Consider the following 14,836-nt stretch of genomic DNA (forward strand, 5'->3'; position numbering starts at 1 on the left):
ACTAATATCGTTTGTGATGCTCAACATATGTTTTGTTTTGTTCAGGGAGCTTACCAGAATTATAACCCTCATGAAAATACAGTATATACAGGGAATGTTGTTGTTGTTGTTTTGGCTCTGTACTCCAGCACTTTGGATTTTAAATGATCCAACGGTACAATATTTATGCATTTAACTTTCTCACAATTCATTCATTCATGATTATCCGTAATCATGGTAGCATCCACATTTAATGTAGAAGTGTTTAGAAACATTCTTATTTACAATTAAAGTGACTCCAAAATGACAAAATACATGTAAATGCATTAATAATGCATCAATAAAGAGTCACCAGCTTGATGTAGTCATTGTGTGCTAAGAATATGGGGGGACTACTTACAAAATGTGCTGAAATAACTCAACGGTTCACCCGATATGGATGAAAATGCCCTCAAAATAAAGCTAGTCTGCACTTTAACCCCATAGTCATTGTATAATTTCAAAGTGCTGGAGTACAAAGCCAAAACAACAAAACATGTGTCACTGTCCTAGTCCAGTATGCACGGAATGCATGTTTAACAATATACATGCAATATATACGCATGGATAAACTGACTCTTGGGGTTTTGGCAGCAGACATGTATAGTAGCAGACATTTGCTTTTCAATATGAATACAGATGCCTGTAACACAAGAAGTTGGCATGGGTTTCAATTGAAAAAAAACATCATTATGATGTGGTAGTGTGACATTCTATCAAACAAATACTGATAGATGATGTGTGGTCATCAATACATTCGGACAAGGCAAACCAACGCTGTCCAACAGTAGATGGTTATCATAGTGGAACTTGTTCTACAGACGGGAACTAATTGTCACGTGGTCACGAATCCAGTGGCTGCATCTGAAATGGCATCCTATTCCCTATAATGTGCATTAGTTTTGGCCAGAGCCCATGAGGCTCCAACAAGATTGTGCACTATATAGGGAACAGGGTACCATTTCGGGACATAGCCAGTGTTACTGTCAATATTGTATGTTGGAGCATGTCTAACTATTCATCTACCCTCATTCGATATCTAGTAACGCAAATGCAATGACACCAAGTAATGACTTGCATTAGACTAGGTCTAAAGATCCAGAAGTTCAGTACTGTATGTTCTGGTGAATGCTAACTGTGAACCTGTTCATGATGTTTGTTTTCTTTTGTCTCGTCTCTTGTTCTCAGGGCAAGGTGGCCAGCGGCATAAAAGGGCTGTTTCACAGAAACCCAAAGCAGGCTTCTCTCGACAGCCATGTTGCTGCACAGCTCAGCCGTAAGCACCCATTCGGAGCCCACCTGCTGCGCCGCACGGCCAGCGAGCCCACCAAGGGCGAGCCCAAGGTCAAGAAGGGTTTCCCCGAGATCGCCATCGACACCAAAGACTACAGCTCGGAAGGGGCCAGCGAGGACCGGGAGTCAGAGGACAGGGATCTCAGCGCCTCACCCCAGCCCCCGCAGCTCCACCAGCGCAACGGAGACGCCACGGACGCAGCTGCTCCCGCCACGCCACGCCAAGGCACCAACGGGCACCACAGCACCAACGGGGCTTTCAACCCCGATGAGGGCAAAGGTAAGGGCTCGCCTCGCTTCCTCCGATACCCCATGAGTGAGCCCCTCAAGAGGGTCAATCGGCTGCGCTGCCACGACCCCCTGAATGAGAAACAGGGAGTGTTTGCCCGCATGGCCCTCAACAGCAGTGGCAGGATGGGGGTGTCCTCCAACTGCATCAACTGTGTAATTAGCTCAAAAGAAAGCCCTGAGATGGAGAGGAAGTTTAAGGATGAGGAGAAATGGGGAGAGAGGCCTGAGAAAGCCGCCTGTTGCCCCACTCTCTCCAGACAAATTCAACCCGAGCCAATGCCCAAACCACAGATCCTGGCCACAGCCCACCCTGTTGAGCCCCAAGCCCAGACCAAGCCCAAAGTTGAGGCACTGCCCCTACTTCAGCCCCAGGCTTTCTTCCGGCCTATCCCCTTCCCCAGGTCCCGGGCCAAAGCCAGACAAACTCTGGGCACCCAACACACTGAGCCTCATCCTGACCCCTCTGAGAGGAACGCCCGCTCCTGCAGCGTGCCCCGCAGGTGCTTCCTCACACTTGCCCCCACCCCGGTGCCCATGCTCACCCCTGACTGCCGGAACAGCCTGCGCTGGCAGTGCGTCCCGCCGCCCAACTACGGCAGCGCTTGTGGCCCGACTAAGGCCCCTCGCACTACCATCACCAGCGCCGACTGCGACAGCTTGTCGCTCAGCGACCGTTGCAGCAGCTGCGAGAGCCTGTGCAGCATTGAGCTGGCCCCTATGCTGCCCCCAAGAGAGGTCCTTGACAGCCGCAGGCGCGCCGTGGGCACCTTGCAGCGTGAGATGAACCTCCTCTTCGCTCAGAAGATGGACGAGCTGCGCAGTAAATCGCCCATGTTCTTCGCCGGTAAGGTGGAGCAGCCATTGCAGTGCCCACTGTAGTACCCATAGATGTCCCATAGAGGCACCTATAGCAGTCCCTTACAGCTGCCATAGTGAGCCCATTGTGCAGTGCTGATCCCCTAGTTGTGAGCCCTGTGCTGTGATCAGTCCCCCCCAGAGAACCCATCCTTTAGAGAGCCAATATCATTGGGCTTGTAGTTCCCTGGGTGTTCTATAGTCTAGAACCCAGGTCCCTTCTCCAATCAAAATCTACCTTTTGTCTAGACCTCCAGTTCTTTCACCAATCAAAAGTTCCCTTTAAATGTTCTCTCACTAATCAAAATCTCCCTTTAGTCTAGACCTCCGGTCCCTTGACCAATCAAAATCTCCTTTAGTTCATTAGCACCAAAATCCCCACTAAATATCCATTGTGACTAAATTGATAGGCAGTGCATAATTGTGCTAATGTGTAGAAAACTAGTAAAGTGTTATTTTAATGATTTCTTTGTCTGACAAAAACATGCTGTGTGTCCAACAGATGAAAGAGCAGCTGGTAAGTGAAGGACATGTAACTAGGGTTGTAAAGGGAGGGTATATTGCTGGAGACTTTCGAAGTTTAAGAGTAAACTACCAGAATTCTGGTCACTTTGAAGGATTTTATGTATTATATCACAAGACATCTAGTGGCCCTTTTAGGGTACTTCACAGGTGTCTGTAATTATCTCAGAATATACACTGAAAGAAAATATAAACGCCACATGTAAAGTGTTGGTCCCATGTTTCATGAGCTGAAATAAAAGATCCCAGAAATGTTCTATAAGCACAAAAAGCTTATTTCTCTCAAATGTTGTGCACAAGTTGGTTTACATCCCTGTTAGTGAGCATTTCTCCTTTGCCAAGACAATCCATCCATTGTGGCATATCAAGAAGCTAATTAAACAGCATGATCATTACACAGGTGCATCTTGTGTTGGAGACATTAAAAGGCTGTGAAATGTGTAGTTTTGTCATACAACACAGCTTTCTCAAGTTTTGAGGAAGTGTGTAATTAGCATGCTGACTGCAGGAATGTCCACCAGACCACGTGTAACCCTGCCAGCCCGGCACCTTCACATCCGGCTTTTTCACCTGCGGGATTGTCTGAGACGCCTGAGACCAGCCACTGGACAGCTGATGAAACTGTGGGTTGGCATAACTGAATAATTTCTGCACAAACTGTCAGAAACCGTCTCAGGGATGTTCATCTGCGCGCTCGTCATCTTGACCTGACTGTCCTGGGCAGATTGCAGATTGCAGACGTATGGCGTCGTGTGGGTGATCGGTTTGCTGATGTCAACATTGCGAACAGAGTGCCCTATGGTGGCGGTGGGGTTATTGTATGGACAAGCATAAGCTACGGACAATGAACACAATTGCATTTTATAAATTGCAATTTGAATGCACAGAGATACCCTGACGAGATCCTGATGCCCATTTGTTGTGCCATTCATCCGCCACCATCACCTCATGTCCCAGTTCTTCCATGGCCTCCATACACACCAGACATGTCACCCATTGAGCATGTTTGGGATGCTCTGGTTCAACCTGTACAACAGTGTGTTCCCGCCAATATCCAGCAACTTCACACAGCCATTGAAGAAGACTGGGACAACATTTCACAGACCACAATCAACAGCCCGATCAACTGTGTGCAAAGGATATATGTTGCGTTGCATGAGGAAAATGGATACTGACCGGTTTTCTGGTCCACGCCCCTACCTTTTTTTAAGGTAACTGTGACCAACAGATGTATTCGCAGTCATGTGAAAACCATAAATTAGGTCCTAATGAATTTATTTAATTTGACTGATTTCCTTATATGAACTGTAACTCCGTAAAATCTTTGAAATTGTTGCATTTATATTTTTTGTTTAGTGTATTAAATAATTTAATAATAATTTAAAATATGACAAAGCTGTAAAACATTGTCCTAAAAATCAACCATCAACACATTATTATGTATTATGTAAATATGTATTTGTTGTCAATGTTTTGGCGTCAAACTGGTGGCAGTTGTGAAAAAAGTAAATAGTTGGAAGAGTTCATTGAAAATAATGCCATTGTTGATTGGATGGCTTTTCATTAATTAGACTATTTTCTCTTGAACTATGGCCTATCTACTAGAAACTCACGGACAATATGTATAAAAATATATGCAAATATATAATATTTAAAAAAATGAATACTATATCTGAATATTTTTTTGTTTGATATTTAAGTATAAATGACCAAAGTCCCGAATAATTAACAAAAAATATATGGCAAATTATCAACTATAGGAAATGACCGGTAGCTTCGCAACCCTACCTGTAACTGGTGTGAAATGGAAATGCAAAAAACAGAGCTCAATTCACCATCATTCTATGGAATGTAGACCACCTAGTTGGACTGCAGAAAGACCACATGTCACTCTTGAACTCAAACCTCCTTGGTTAACACTGAACAGAAAACTTCCCCCAGCAATGAAAGAGCCAAACCATTATATGATTTGGCCTTGAGGAGCCCTTCACCCCTTGACCCCCGGTTCACAACATGATAAACACCAGCTGTCCTCTCTCCCCCGCTTAGCATCTCCCACTCACTGCATTACATCAGAGGAAATCACGAGTTGTTCCTTTTGGGGGGAAAAGAGAGGCGGGGTAGGGTTTATGTTTATCCCTTTGGGTCTCAGATTTATGTTGCAATGAAGGATGTTGGCCATACATTTAACACAATATCCTATTACTCCTCAGAGAATATATCATGTTCTTCTCTACGACCGTTCGACCCTGCTTGAGCAGGGTTTAATATATATATATATATATATATATATATATATATATATATTTCATCAGGATCCCCATTAACTGTTGCGAAATCAGCAGCCACTCTTCCTGGGGTCCACACTTACCAATGGCTCTGTTGTGTTATGGTGTGCTCTATGTACACAGTATAATATATATGTGGACTATCTAGTGTAGACATGGTTTTAAATAGTTAAGAAACGTGATATTGTGAAATTGATAGTTTGTCTTTAGAAATTAGTAGTCTTCAACTTATCTGTGCATTTGGTACAACTGTACTGTGCATTCGGAAAGTATTCAGACCCCTTGACTTTTTCCACATTTTGTTACGTTACAGCCTTATTCTAAAATGGATTAAATAAGTGTTTCCTCATCAATCTACACACCATACCATATGACAAAGCAAAAACAGTTTTTTAGATTTTTTGCAAATTTTATATGAATAAATAACAGATACCTTATTTACATAAATATTCAAACCCTTTGCTATGAGATTTGAAATTGAGCTCAGGTGCATCCTGTTTCCATTGATCATCCTTGAGATGTTTCTACAACTTGATTGGAGTTTAACTGTGGTAAATTCAATTGATTGGACATGATTTGGAAAGGCACATACTTGTCTATATAAGGTCCCACAGTTGACAGTGCATGTCAGAACAAAAACCAAGCCATGAGGTCGAAGGAATTGTCCGTAGAGCTCCGAGACAGGATTGTGTCGATGCACAGATCGGGGGAAGGGCACCAAAACATCTCTGCAGCATTGAAGGTCCCCAACAGCACAGTAGCCTCCATCATTCTAAACGGAATAACTTTGAAACAAACAAATACTATTCATAGAACTGGCCGCTCAGCCAAACTGAGTAATCGGTGGAGAAGGGTCTTGGTCAGAGAGGTGACCAAGAGCCCGATGGTCACTCTGACAGAGCTCCAGAGTTCCTCTGTGGAGATGGGAGAACCTTCCAGAAGGACAGCCATCTCTCCAGCACTTAACCTGGCCCCATCCCTACATTGAAGCATGGTGGTGGTAGGATCATGCTGTGGGGATGTTTTTCAGCGGCAGGGACGGAGAGACTAGTCAGGATCGAGGGAAAGATGAAAGGAGCAAAGTACAGAGATCCTTGATGAAAACCTCCTCCAAAGTGCTCAGGACCTCAGACTGGGGTTAAGGTTCACCTTCCAACAGGACAACGATCCTAAGCACACAGCCAAGACAACGCAGGAGTGGCTTCGGAACACTTCTCTTAAGATCCCTGAGTGGCCCAGCTAGAGCCCGGACTTGAACCCGATCTGACATTTCTGGAGAGACCTGAAAATAGCTGTGCAGTGACACTCCCATCCAACCTGACAGAGCTTGAGAAGATCTGCAAAGAAGATTCGGAGAAACTCCCCAATTCAGGTGTGCCAAGCTTGTAGCGTCATACCCAAGAAGACTCAAGGCTGTAATCACTGCCAAAGGTGCTTCAACAAAGTACTGAGTAAAGGTTCTGAATACTTATGTAAATGCAATATTTCAGTTTTTTTTTTTTTATTGCAAAAAAATATGAAAACCTGTTTTTGCTTGGTCATTATGGGATATTGTGTGTAGATTGATGAGGGGCCAAAAACGATTTAATTAATTTTAGAATAATGCTGTCCACAAAATGTGGAAAAAGTCAAGGGGTCTGAATACTTTCCGAATGCACTGTATGCTCTCTTGCTTAAGTGCTCTCCTCTGTACTGTCCTCCCTCTTATTTCCTCTTTTCCTCCAGTTGTGCTAAACCTATGTTTTCCTTCTTGCACGCTCTCTCTGTTCCTAGTGCAGAATTGAGGGGATGACCAAAGCCAGGTAAAGAGAACCCTTGAATGTCTGCACGCTCACCCACTATTTTCTACTCACTCACTGTGCCTTGCCTGTCTTCATAATCCTCCTTCACTCACTCACTCATTCACTCACTCACTCACTGACTTACTCACTCACACTGCCCCGTTAACATCGTGGCGTGTTTAAGGTCAGGGCCGTATTCACTAAGCACCAAACAGACTGCTGGGTGGGGGGGGGGGGGGTTATGCACTAATGAATATGACTCAGGGCAGGGTAGTTAGTCACAGATAGCTTTAAAGAACTAGTTCGCTATTTTGTTGTAATTACTTTGGTGACCAGTTTCTAATAGCAGTAAGGTACCTAGGGGTTTGTGGTATATGGCCAATATAACACGGCTAACGGCTGTTCTTACCCTTAGTGGTATATTGGCAATATACCACAAACGTCCAAGGTGCCTTGTTGCTTTTAGAAACCGGTTACCAACATAAATATAAAGGTAAACAGGTAGATTGTGTCATACCCGTGGTACATTGTCTGTCGCTTTCAGCCAATCAGCATCCAGACGCCAAACCACCCAGTTTATAATCTTGTGTATGGGTAAGAAAAAAAGACACTTGTATCCTATTTTTCCCAAACTTTCAGCACATTTATCTTCCAGCATATGTCAGGTAGACATATATACTACTCACACACTTGCATATTTGTATTGCATATTTTAAATGTTTACCTGAATTCCTTTCCACCCCACTAAATGTGTCACTACCAAAACATAGTAGTGATCATTTTGATTAACCTTTTATCAGCACAGTAGAGTACAGTAGACCAATACCACTAAATCAAGAGTCCATGGGCCCCTTCAATTGTAAGGAACTCAAGTAGAGTAAGCTTGAGTACAGTAGGGTACAGTACAGTAGAGCACATTGTAGACGTCTATGTTTTGGCCAAATAGATGTCAATGTTTGTGCTCTGGGAGGGTGGGAGTCCCGCTGCTGGCGATGCATCTCAATACTCTACACTTTGTCCTGAAGTGTGCACTTATCTACTGCTCACATGGTGGTGGGCTGTAACTCAGTTGATATAGCATGGAACATGCAAAGTTAAAATGGAGATAGCCTCAATGGCACTGCATGTGAAACAGTAGATGTTTAGATTTACCAACTGTTCTCAGTCATTTTCTCACCATGGGGCCATGCTGGTGAGGGGTGCATTCCTATCACTTGGTGATATTTGTAGGGGTGTGGCTTTAGGCACAGTCATTCTACAGTCTTTTAATGTGTGTGTTTCAGTAGTGACGTCAAAACGTGGGATAGTGAAAACATTTTTGTCGGGTTGTTTAAAAATAAACTGCTAATTAGATCAATATCTTTCAATGTAATAGTATAACTCAAGATGTTATATTAAAATAATAGTGTTTAAAAATATTACAATCATTCATTGCTTTATTTTCAAACAGGAAGTTTAGGAGTCAGGGTTTGGGACAGCCACCTCTTAATATAAATGTGTATGAACAATGACTTTCTATTATATACATTTAACAATGTTTGTTATTGCCTAGGATTGAATTATCATATCATGATGTATGTACAGTACCAGTCAAAAGTTTGGACACACCTACTTATTATTTTCTTAATGTTTACTATTTTCGACATTGTAGAATAATAGTGATGACATCAAAATGATGAAATAACACATATGGAATCATGTAGTAACCAAAAAAGTGTTAAACAAATCTAAATATATTTTAGGTTCTTCAAAGTAGCCACCCTTTGCCTTGATGACAGCTTTGCCCACTCATTGCATTCTCTCAACCAGCTTCACCTGGAATGCTTTTTCAACAGTCTTGAAGGAGTTCCTACATATGCGGGGCACTTGTTGGCTGCTTTTCCTTCACTCTGCAGTCCAACTCATCTCAAACCATCTCAATTGGGTTGAGGTTGGGTGACTGTGGAGGCCAGGTCATCTGATGCAGCACTCCATCACTCCATCACACAGCTTGGAGGTGTGTTGGGTCATTGTCCTGTTGAAAAACAAATGATAGTCCCACTAAGCGCAAACCAGATGAGATGGTGTATCACTGCAGAATGCTGTGGTATCCATGCTGGTTAAGCATGCCTTGAATTGTAAATAAATCACTGACAGTGTCACCAGCAAAGCACCATCACAACTCCTCCTCCATGCTTCATGGTGGGAACCACACATGCGGAGAGCATCCGTTCACCTATTCTGCGTCTCACAAATACACGGCGGTTGGAACCAAAAATCTCCAATTTGGACTCATCAGACCAAAGGATTTACACCAGTCTAATGTCCATTTCTCGTGTTTCTTGGCCCAAGAAAGTCTCTTCTTCTTATTCGTATCCTTTAGTAGTGGTTTCTTTGCAGCAATTCGACCATGAAGGCCTGATTCACACAGTTGATGTTGAGATGTGTCTGTTACTTGAACTCTGTGAAGCATTTATTTGGGCTATAATTTCTGAGGCTGGTAAGTCTGAGGAACTTATCCTCTGCAGAAGAGGTAACTCTGGGTCTTCCTTTCCTATGGCGGTCCTAATGAGAGCCAGTTTCATCATAGCGCTTGATGGTTTTTGCGACTGCACTTGAAGAAACTTTGAAAGTTCTTGACATTTTCCAGATTGACTGATCTTCATGTCTTAAAGTAATGATGAACTGTCGTTTCTCTTTGCTTATTTGAGCTGTTCTTGCCATTATATGGACTTGGTCTTTTACCAAATAGGGCTATCTTCTGTATACCACCCCTACCTTGTCACAACATAACTGATTGGCTCAAACGCATTAAGAAGGAAAGAAATTCACACCTGTTAATTGACACACCTGTTAATTGAAATGCATTTCAGGTTATTACCTCATGAAGCTGGTTGAGAGAATGCCAAGAGTGTACAAAGCTGTCATCAAGGCAAAGAGTGGCTACTTTGAAGAATCTCAAATATATTTTAATTTGTTTAACACTTGTTTGGTTACCACATGATTCCATATGTGTTATTTCATAGTGTTGATGTCTTAACTATTATTCTACAATGTAGAAAATAAAGAAAAACCCTGTAATGAGTAGGTGTGTCTAAAATTTTGACTGGTTCTGTAACTGTCCTAAGTTTGGAGACCTAACAGTTTTTTGGGGGTGGGACTGCAATTTGCACCACTTCTGTAGAATCACCCATATACTGAATGCATCATAAGGCTCACATAACAATACTATAAGCATGCTACTGGTAGTAACCATTTTGTAAAATATTATCCTGTAGCTACTGATCTGATTCTTATCTTCTCCCTCTCCAGACCATTCCACAGGGCAGAGACCAACTCCCCCTCTTTCACTGTTCAGGCCAATCGCTGAAGAACTGGGTGACAGACATCTCACTAGCTCCGCTTCTACTCCAGCAGACCACTCATCAACACGTCACTCGCCCCTCCCTCCAGCCACAGCAATAACCACCACCACTCCATCCCCTGCTTCTAATAGTGAGGCGGACAGTCCCGTCAAGGGAAGGGGGGTCAGCAAAATACCCCCTGTCCTTCACAGGACCACCTCAGCCCCTGTCGTACCCGTCCAGGGGGAGAGACCGGACCCCAAAGACCTGAACCCCTCACAGTCCTGCAGAGACCCCCGGGTCAACAACGGCACCTCGTCACCCATGGAGCACGCTCCAAGCCGAATGGAAGCACTGTATACTCCGACAGACCACACAAAGGACGATGCCGAGCGCAAGACTGAGACGAGGGCAGAGTCTCCTGCTCTTCTCGCCGACCACTCTGTCTCCAGCCCTCAGAAAGTCCAGGTCCTGAGAACGATGTTCGGCGGCAACCCGTCACGCACGCCCGTCAGAAGGACCAAAAGCGAGGGCTACGTGCGGTCGGTGGCAGCTGGGGGGCAGCAGCAGGCGTCTGCCGTGCCGGAGGTGTGCACAGACGCCACCCTGAATGACCGGCTGTGGAGCAAGCTGGAGCCCGAGCCGGGCAACCACCGAGACAGCGTGTCCTCATCCTCCAGTATCTCGTCCAACGACACCGTCATTGATCTGTCCCTGCCCAACCTGGCCAGGAAGAGCCTCACCTGCCTGAACAGCGGGCCCTCCCCATCTGACAACACCTTCCAGGACCCACCCTCCTGGGTCACCAGGCCACGCTCGGCCATCACCTCTTTTGACACGCTGCGGGTCAGCAAGAGCAAGTCCAACCCCAACCTCCGGCAGGGCCACCCGGGGGAGCCAGAGGACGAGCTGCAGCCCAGACCCCTCGGAGCCCCCAGGGAGCCTCCAGTGGACTCACCCAGCAGAATTACCCAGAGGAGGCACACCTGGAGCCGCCTCTATATGGAAGGGCTGAAGCAGTCCTCCTCCCCAGCCAAGAAGCCCTCTGCAGCAGCAGTCCTTGCTGCTGCAGCTGCCAGCCCCCTGGATACCGGAGCCTCTATGTCCAAGAGTCTGGGGGACTTGACTTCGGACGACATCGCTTGCAACTTTGACAGCAAGTACCGCAGCATCAGCCGCAGCTTCATTGTCAGGCCCTCCAGGAACGATCCTCGACGAGGTCTCCAGAGGCCCCGGCCGCCAAGCGACCTGACAGAGCAGCTGAGGAGGCTGACGGATGTGGAGCCCCTGACGGCACGTGACTTCGCCACCCAGGCACAGCAGGAGTCCCCGGAGGAGGCTCAGGAGGAACCCCCACTTCGGAGAATGTCCTCCCGGAGTCAGAGCAGGGTGCGCTACATCGCCAACAGGGCCAAGGAGGCCCAGGAAAGGAAGAGGCTGCAAGGTCTCAACCAGCCCCACCTAGCTGCCGGCGTCGCTAGCATTAGCATTTTCGGAGGCGGTAGCCCTATTGAAGAGCGGGGTAACCCGGAGGGGGCGTGCTGCGTAGCCCAGAGCCCCTGCACTAGTTTGGACCTGTTAAGCCAGCTCAGCCCCCCGGGGCCGCCCCCCAACAGACAGTCCCAGACACAGTCCCAGACCTCCCCAAACTCTGACAACAATGAGGTATTTTTCATGCTCAAGCTCTGAGAATCAGATTTGTTTTGGACCGGACCGTGAGAGACACTGAAGCAAAACTAATTTAGAATTCCATCCAGCTTTCTAGGAAGGGGAAATTGTCATTTATAAAGAAAGGGAATTCTGTATATCTTGACAGGATGCATTTTTAAATGTGTTTAATCAAGCACTGAATAATGATACTTCTTCCAGAAACTTCCAGATGCAGTCACAAGCACAGTTTTACTCTGGTCAATGTTTAATTTTCACTGCTCAGTAACTCACCTATAAACTTTGAACAACTATACGCCAAGCTGGTCACAAGGATGGGCAAGTAATTTTTCCAACAAATTGACCACACATACACACAAACAATAAAAATAGCGGTGAGCTGTGTTATGAAAGCATCCTTTACCAATACAGTAATTTGTTTGCACCAAATTAGGAATAGTGAAATGTAATTGGAAAAACAAACCTCTACAATAGTTTTTATATGCTTGACTGTTCAGTGACTTCCACGTTTTGAGTATTCATTGTGAGTTGAGCTGATCCCAAAGTAGCAATAGACAACCATTAGTGGAGTTTTTTATTTTTTATTTAAACTTTATTTAACTAGGCATATCAGTTAAGAACAAATTCTTATTTACAATGATGGGCTACAAGAGTCTGATTAGAAAACATTTTTTAAACTTGAAATTGAATGATATATACTGTACTTTTAAACCTTAAGATTGAAGAATAAACTGTTAACTCATATATCACCAGTAGCCCAGCCATGTGCAAGCAATATTTTAAAAACAGCTATTAGTGTATTATATTGCAGATAATGTAGATGAGGGATTTTCTTTGAAGGTTGTTGTTTAGCCAAGGGCCCATGCAGAATCTTTACTAAAAACAACTAAAGAAGTCAAATGACAATAACAACACAATCCAAAACATGTCTTTCCAACCCAACTTGTTTTATTCTGTGCGTACAGTGAAGTGTGATTTGAGTGAGTATTTTTTTTACCATGTTACCCATTTTTTATGTGGCTGCATGTCTTTTAAGCACAGTATATGTTTCTTATTTTATTATGAAAAAAAAAACGTTAAATGGGACCTGATATTTAGACTTTTCTTTCTGTGTTCAGGCTGTTGAATGATGTGATTGGTCACACTCTCATTGTAGATACTGGACCAGATAGGAGGGACCCTGTTTCCACGCACGTTTGTACTGTTCCGTTTGTACTGCCATGGCAGTTCCCTGCAACCTTTTAGGAACCATCATTTTTGAGGTAAAAACCAGATGTTATTATGAACTGAATAAATATCTCTACTGTATATTACACAAGCATATTTCCTTTTTTCTTTATTCAGTCGCATTGGGCTCTTGTTCAGACGTTGGACTCTTGTCTCAATGTTTGGACCAAAGATTTATCTTGGAACAAAATGGGCAGCCAGATGAAATGATCTTTACAGAAGTTGACGTGTAAAAGCACTCGGTCTTGGCACAGCGGCTCCCCTAGCTGCCCTAATTACGGACTGCCTGGCTGGGCTGTATTGACCAACCATCACCTCTCCCAACCTCATTGGCGTAGTTCACAAGACTCCCTGATGGGGAGAAATGTTGCAGAACAATGTCTCTGGCCACAATACATGCCCAGCCAAGAAAAGAAAACAGAAGAACATCCTTTCCATTACATTTGCCACCCAAGATTTTGGAAGATAAAATGTTGTGGTCACACTTTTAGTGAACTACAACTTTTAAGGCTTTAAGCACTCATAAGGCCTGTATATAGTGGCTTCAAAAGTCTTCCGGGAACTTGCCATGCTTGGCAAAGCACCAAATGTAGGGGTATTTTATATAACCCTTTATGTATGACATTGCTTATAACTAATATTGGCAAGCATTTGTGTAGTGCTTATGAACGCTTTATGACTGCACTATAAATTCTGCATCATTTTTGGTTCATGTGACAAAAATGGGTAATGATGATTAAAACCGGTAAGACCGTTATAAAGCCTTGTTTATATTTTCACTGTACTGACCTATCAATCAACGGACAACGGTCTGCCAACAGTGTTTTTGAGTCTGGGGTTGCCAAGATGACGGCCACCTCTGGTGAAGCTGTTGGCTATAGCCAGGCCTCATATTCTGTACTGAGAGAAGGTTCTGAAGCGCGACATGCTCCTTTTAGCACCACAGACTGTGCCCTGCTGTCACACATACAAAAGACAGCTTCATTAGGATTCCGAGAGCATTTCGACTCCCCCTCTTCAAACCCTATTTATCCAGTCGATTGGCCATGGCTCAGCCCTCCAACCAAAATCTGGAGCTCTTTTGAGCCACTACTGAACTGAGGGAATGATGTTGTCACAGGAGCTTGAATGCTTTCTTACCCCGTCAAACTCCAGCCCCACATGACTCCAAGCTCACAACTTCTCTGGAAGAAATGGAGATTTATGGAATTAAGTAAATAACGTTTTTAAGACTGAACTCCGTATGAATTAACATTATGTTGCCAGAGTTCTAGGCATTCCTCCAAAGTGTACAACATTGGAGAGATGAGTTAATTGCCATGTGTTAGTCTCTTTAGTTGATTTGAACAGGGGGTGTCTTTTGCTTGGGTACCAAATAAGTATTTCTCTGATTTATTGGATAGTGGAGTCAAGTCCCTCTTCGATGGTATCATGGGGATTAACTTAAAGTAACACTGCAGCCAATACAAAAATAAACAGGTTGAACCTTCATGTGGCTCAATGAACTTCTAGGATAAAATCAACAAATGATTAATATCATAGTCTGTTTTTAATAATTTTTTTCTGCCTC

The 14,836-nt window shown here is 44.2% G+C and overlaps 1 protein-coding gene across 8 annotated transcripts in view; it reads left to right on the forward strand.

Annotated features, from left to right (window-relative positions):
- The window catches only part of plch2a (phospholipase C, eta 2a), a 184,269-nt gene extending 170,925 nt beyond the window's left edge, over nucleotides 1-13,344 (forward strand). For 6 of the 8 annotated variants that reach the window (XM_036946738.1, XM_036946739.1, XM_021565647.2 and 3 more), the window contains 2 exons: nucleotides 1,207-1,591; nucleotides 10,340-13,344. In XM_036946738.1, coding sequence (XP_036802633.1) covers nucleotides 1,207-1,591; nucleotides 10,340-12,060 — 2,106 coding nt within the window. In that variant the 3' untranslated portion in view covers nucleotides 12,061-13,344. Of the gene's footprint in view, nucleotides 1-1,206; nucleotides 1,592-7,040; nucleotides 7,070-10,339 lie in introns of all 8 variants that reach the window. The other 2 variants (XM_036946740.1, XM_036946741.1) reach the window with 2 other exon arrangements.
- Nucleotides 13,345-14,836: the final 1,492 nt, after the last annotated feature.

The sequence above is a fragment of the Oncorhynchus mykiss genome, chromosome 16, assembly GCF_013265735.2.
Source record: "Oncorhynchus mykiss isolate Arlee chromosome 16, USDA_OmykA_1.1, whole genome shotgun sequence".
Classification (NCBI taxonomy): Eukaryota; Metazoa; Chordata; class Actinopteri; order Salmoniformes; family Salmonidae; genus Oncorhynchus; species Oncorhynchus mykiss.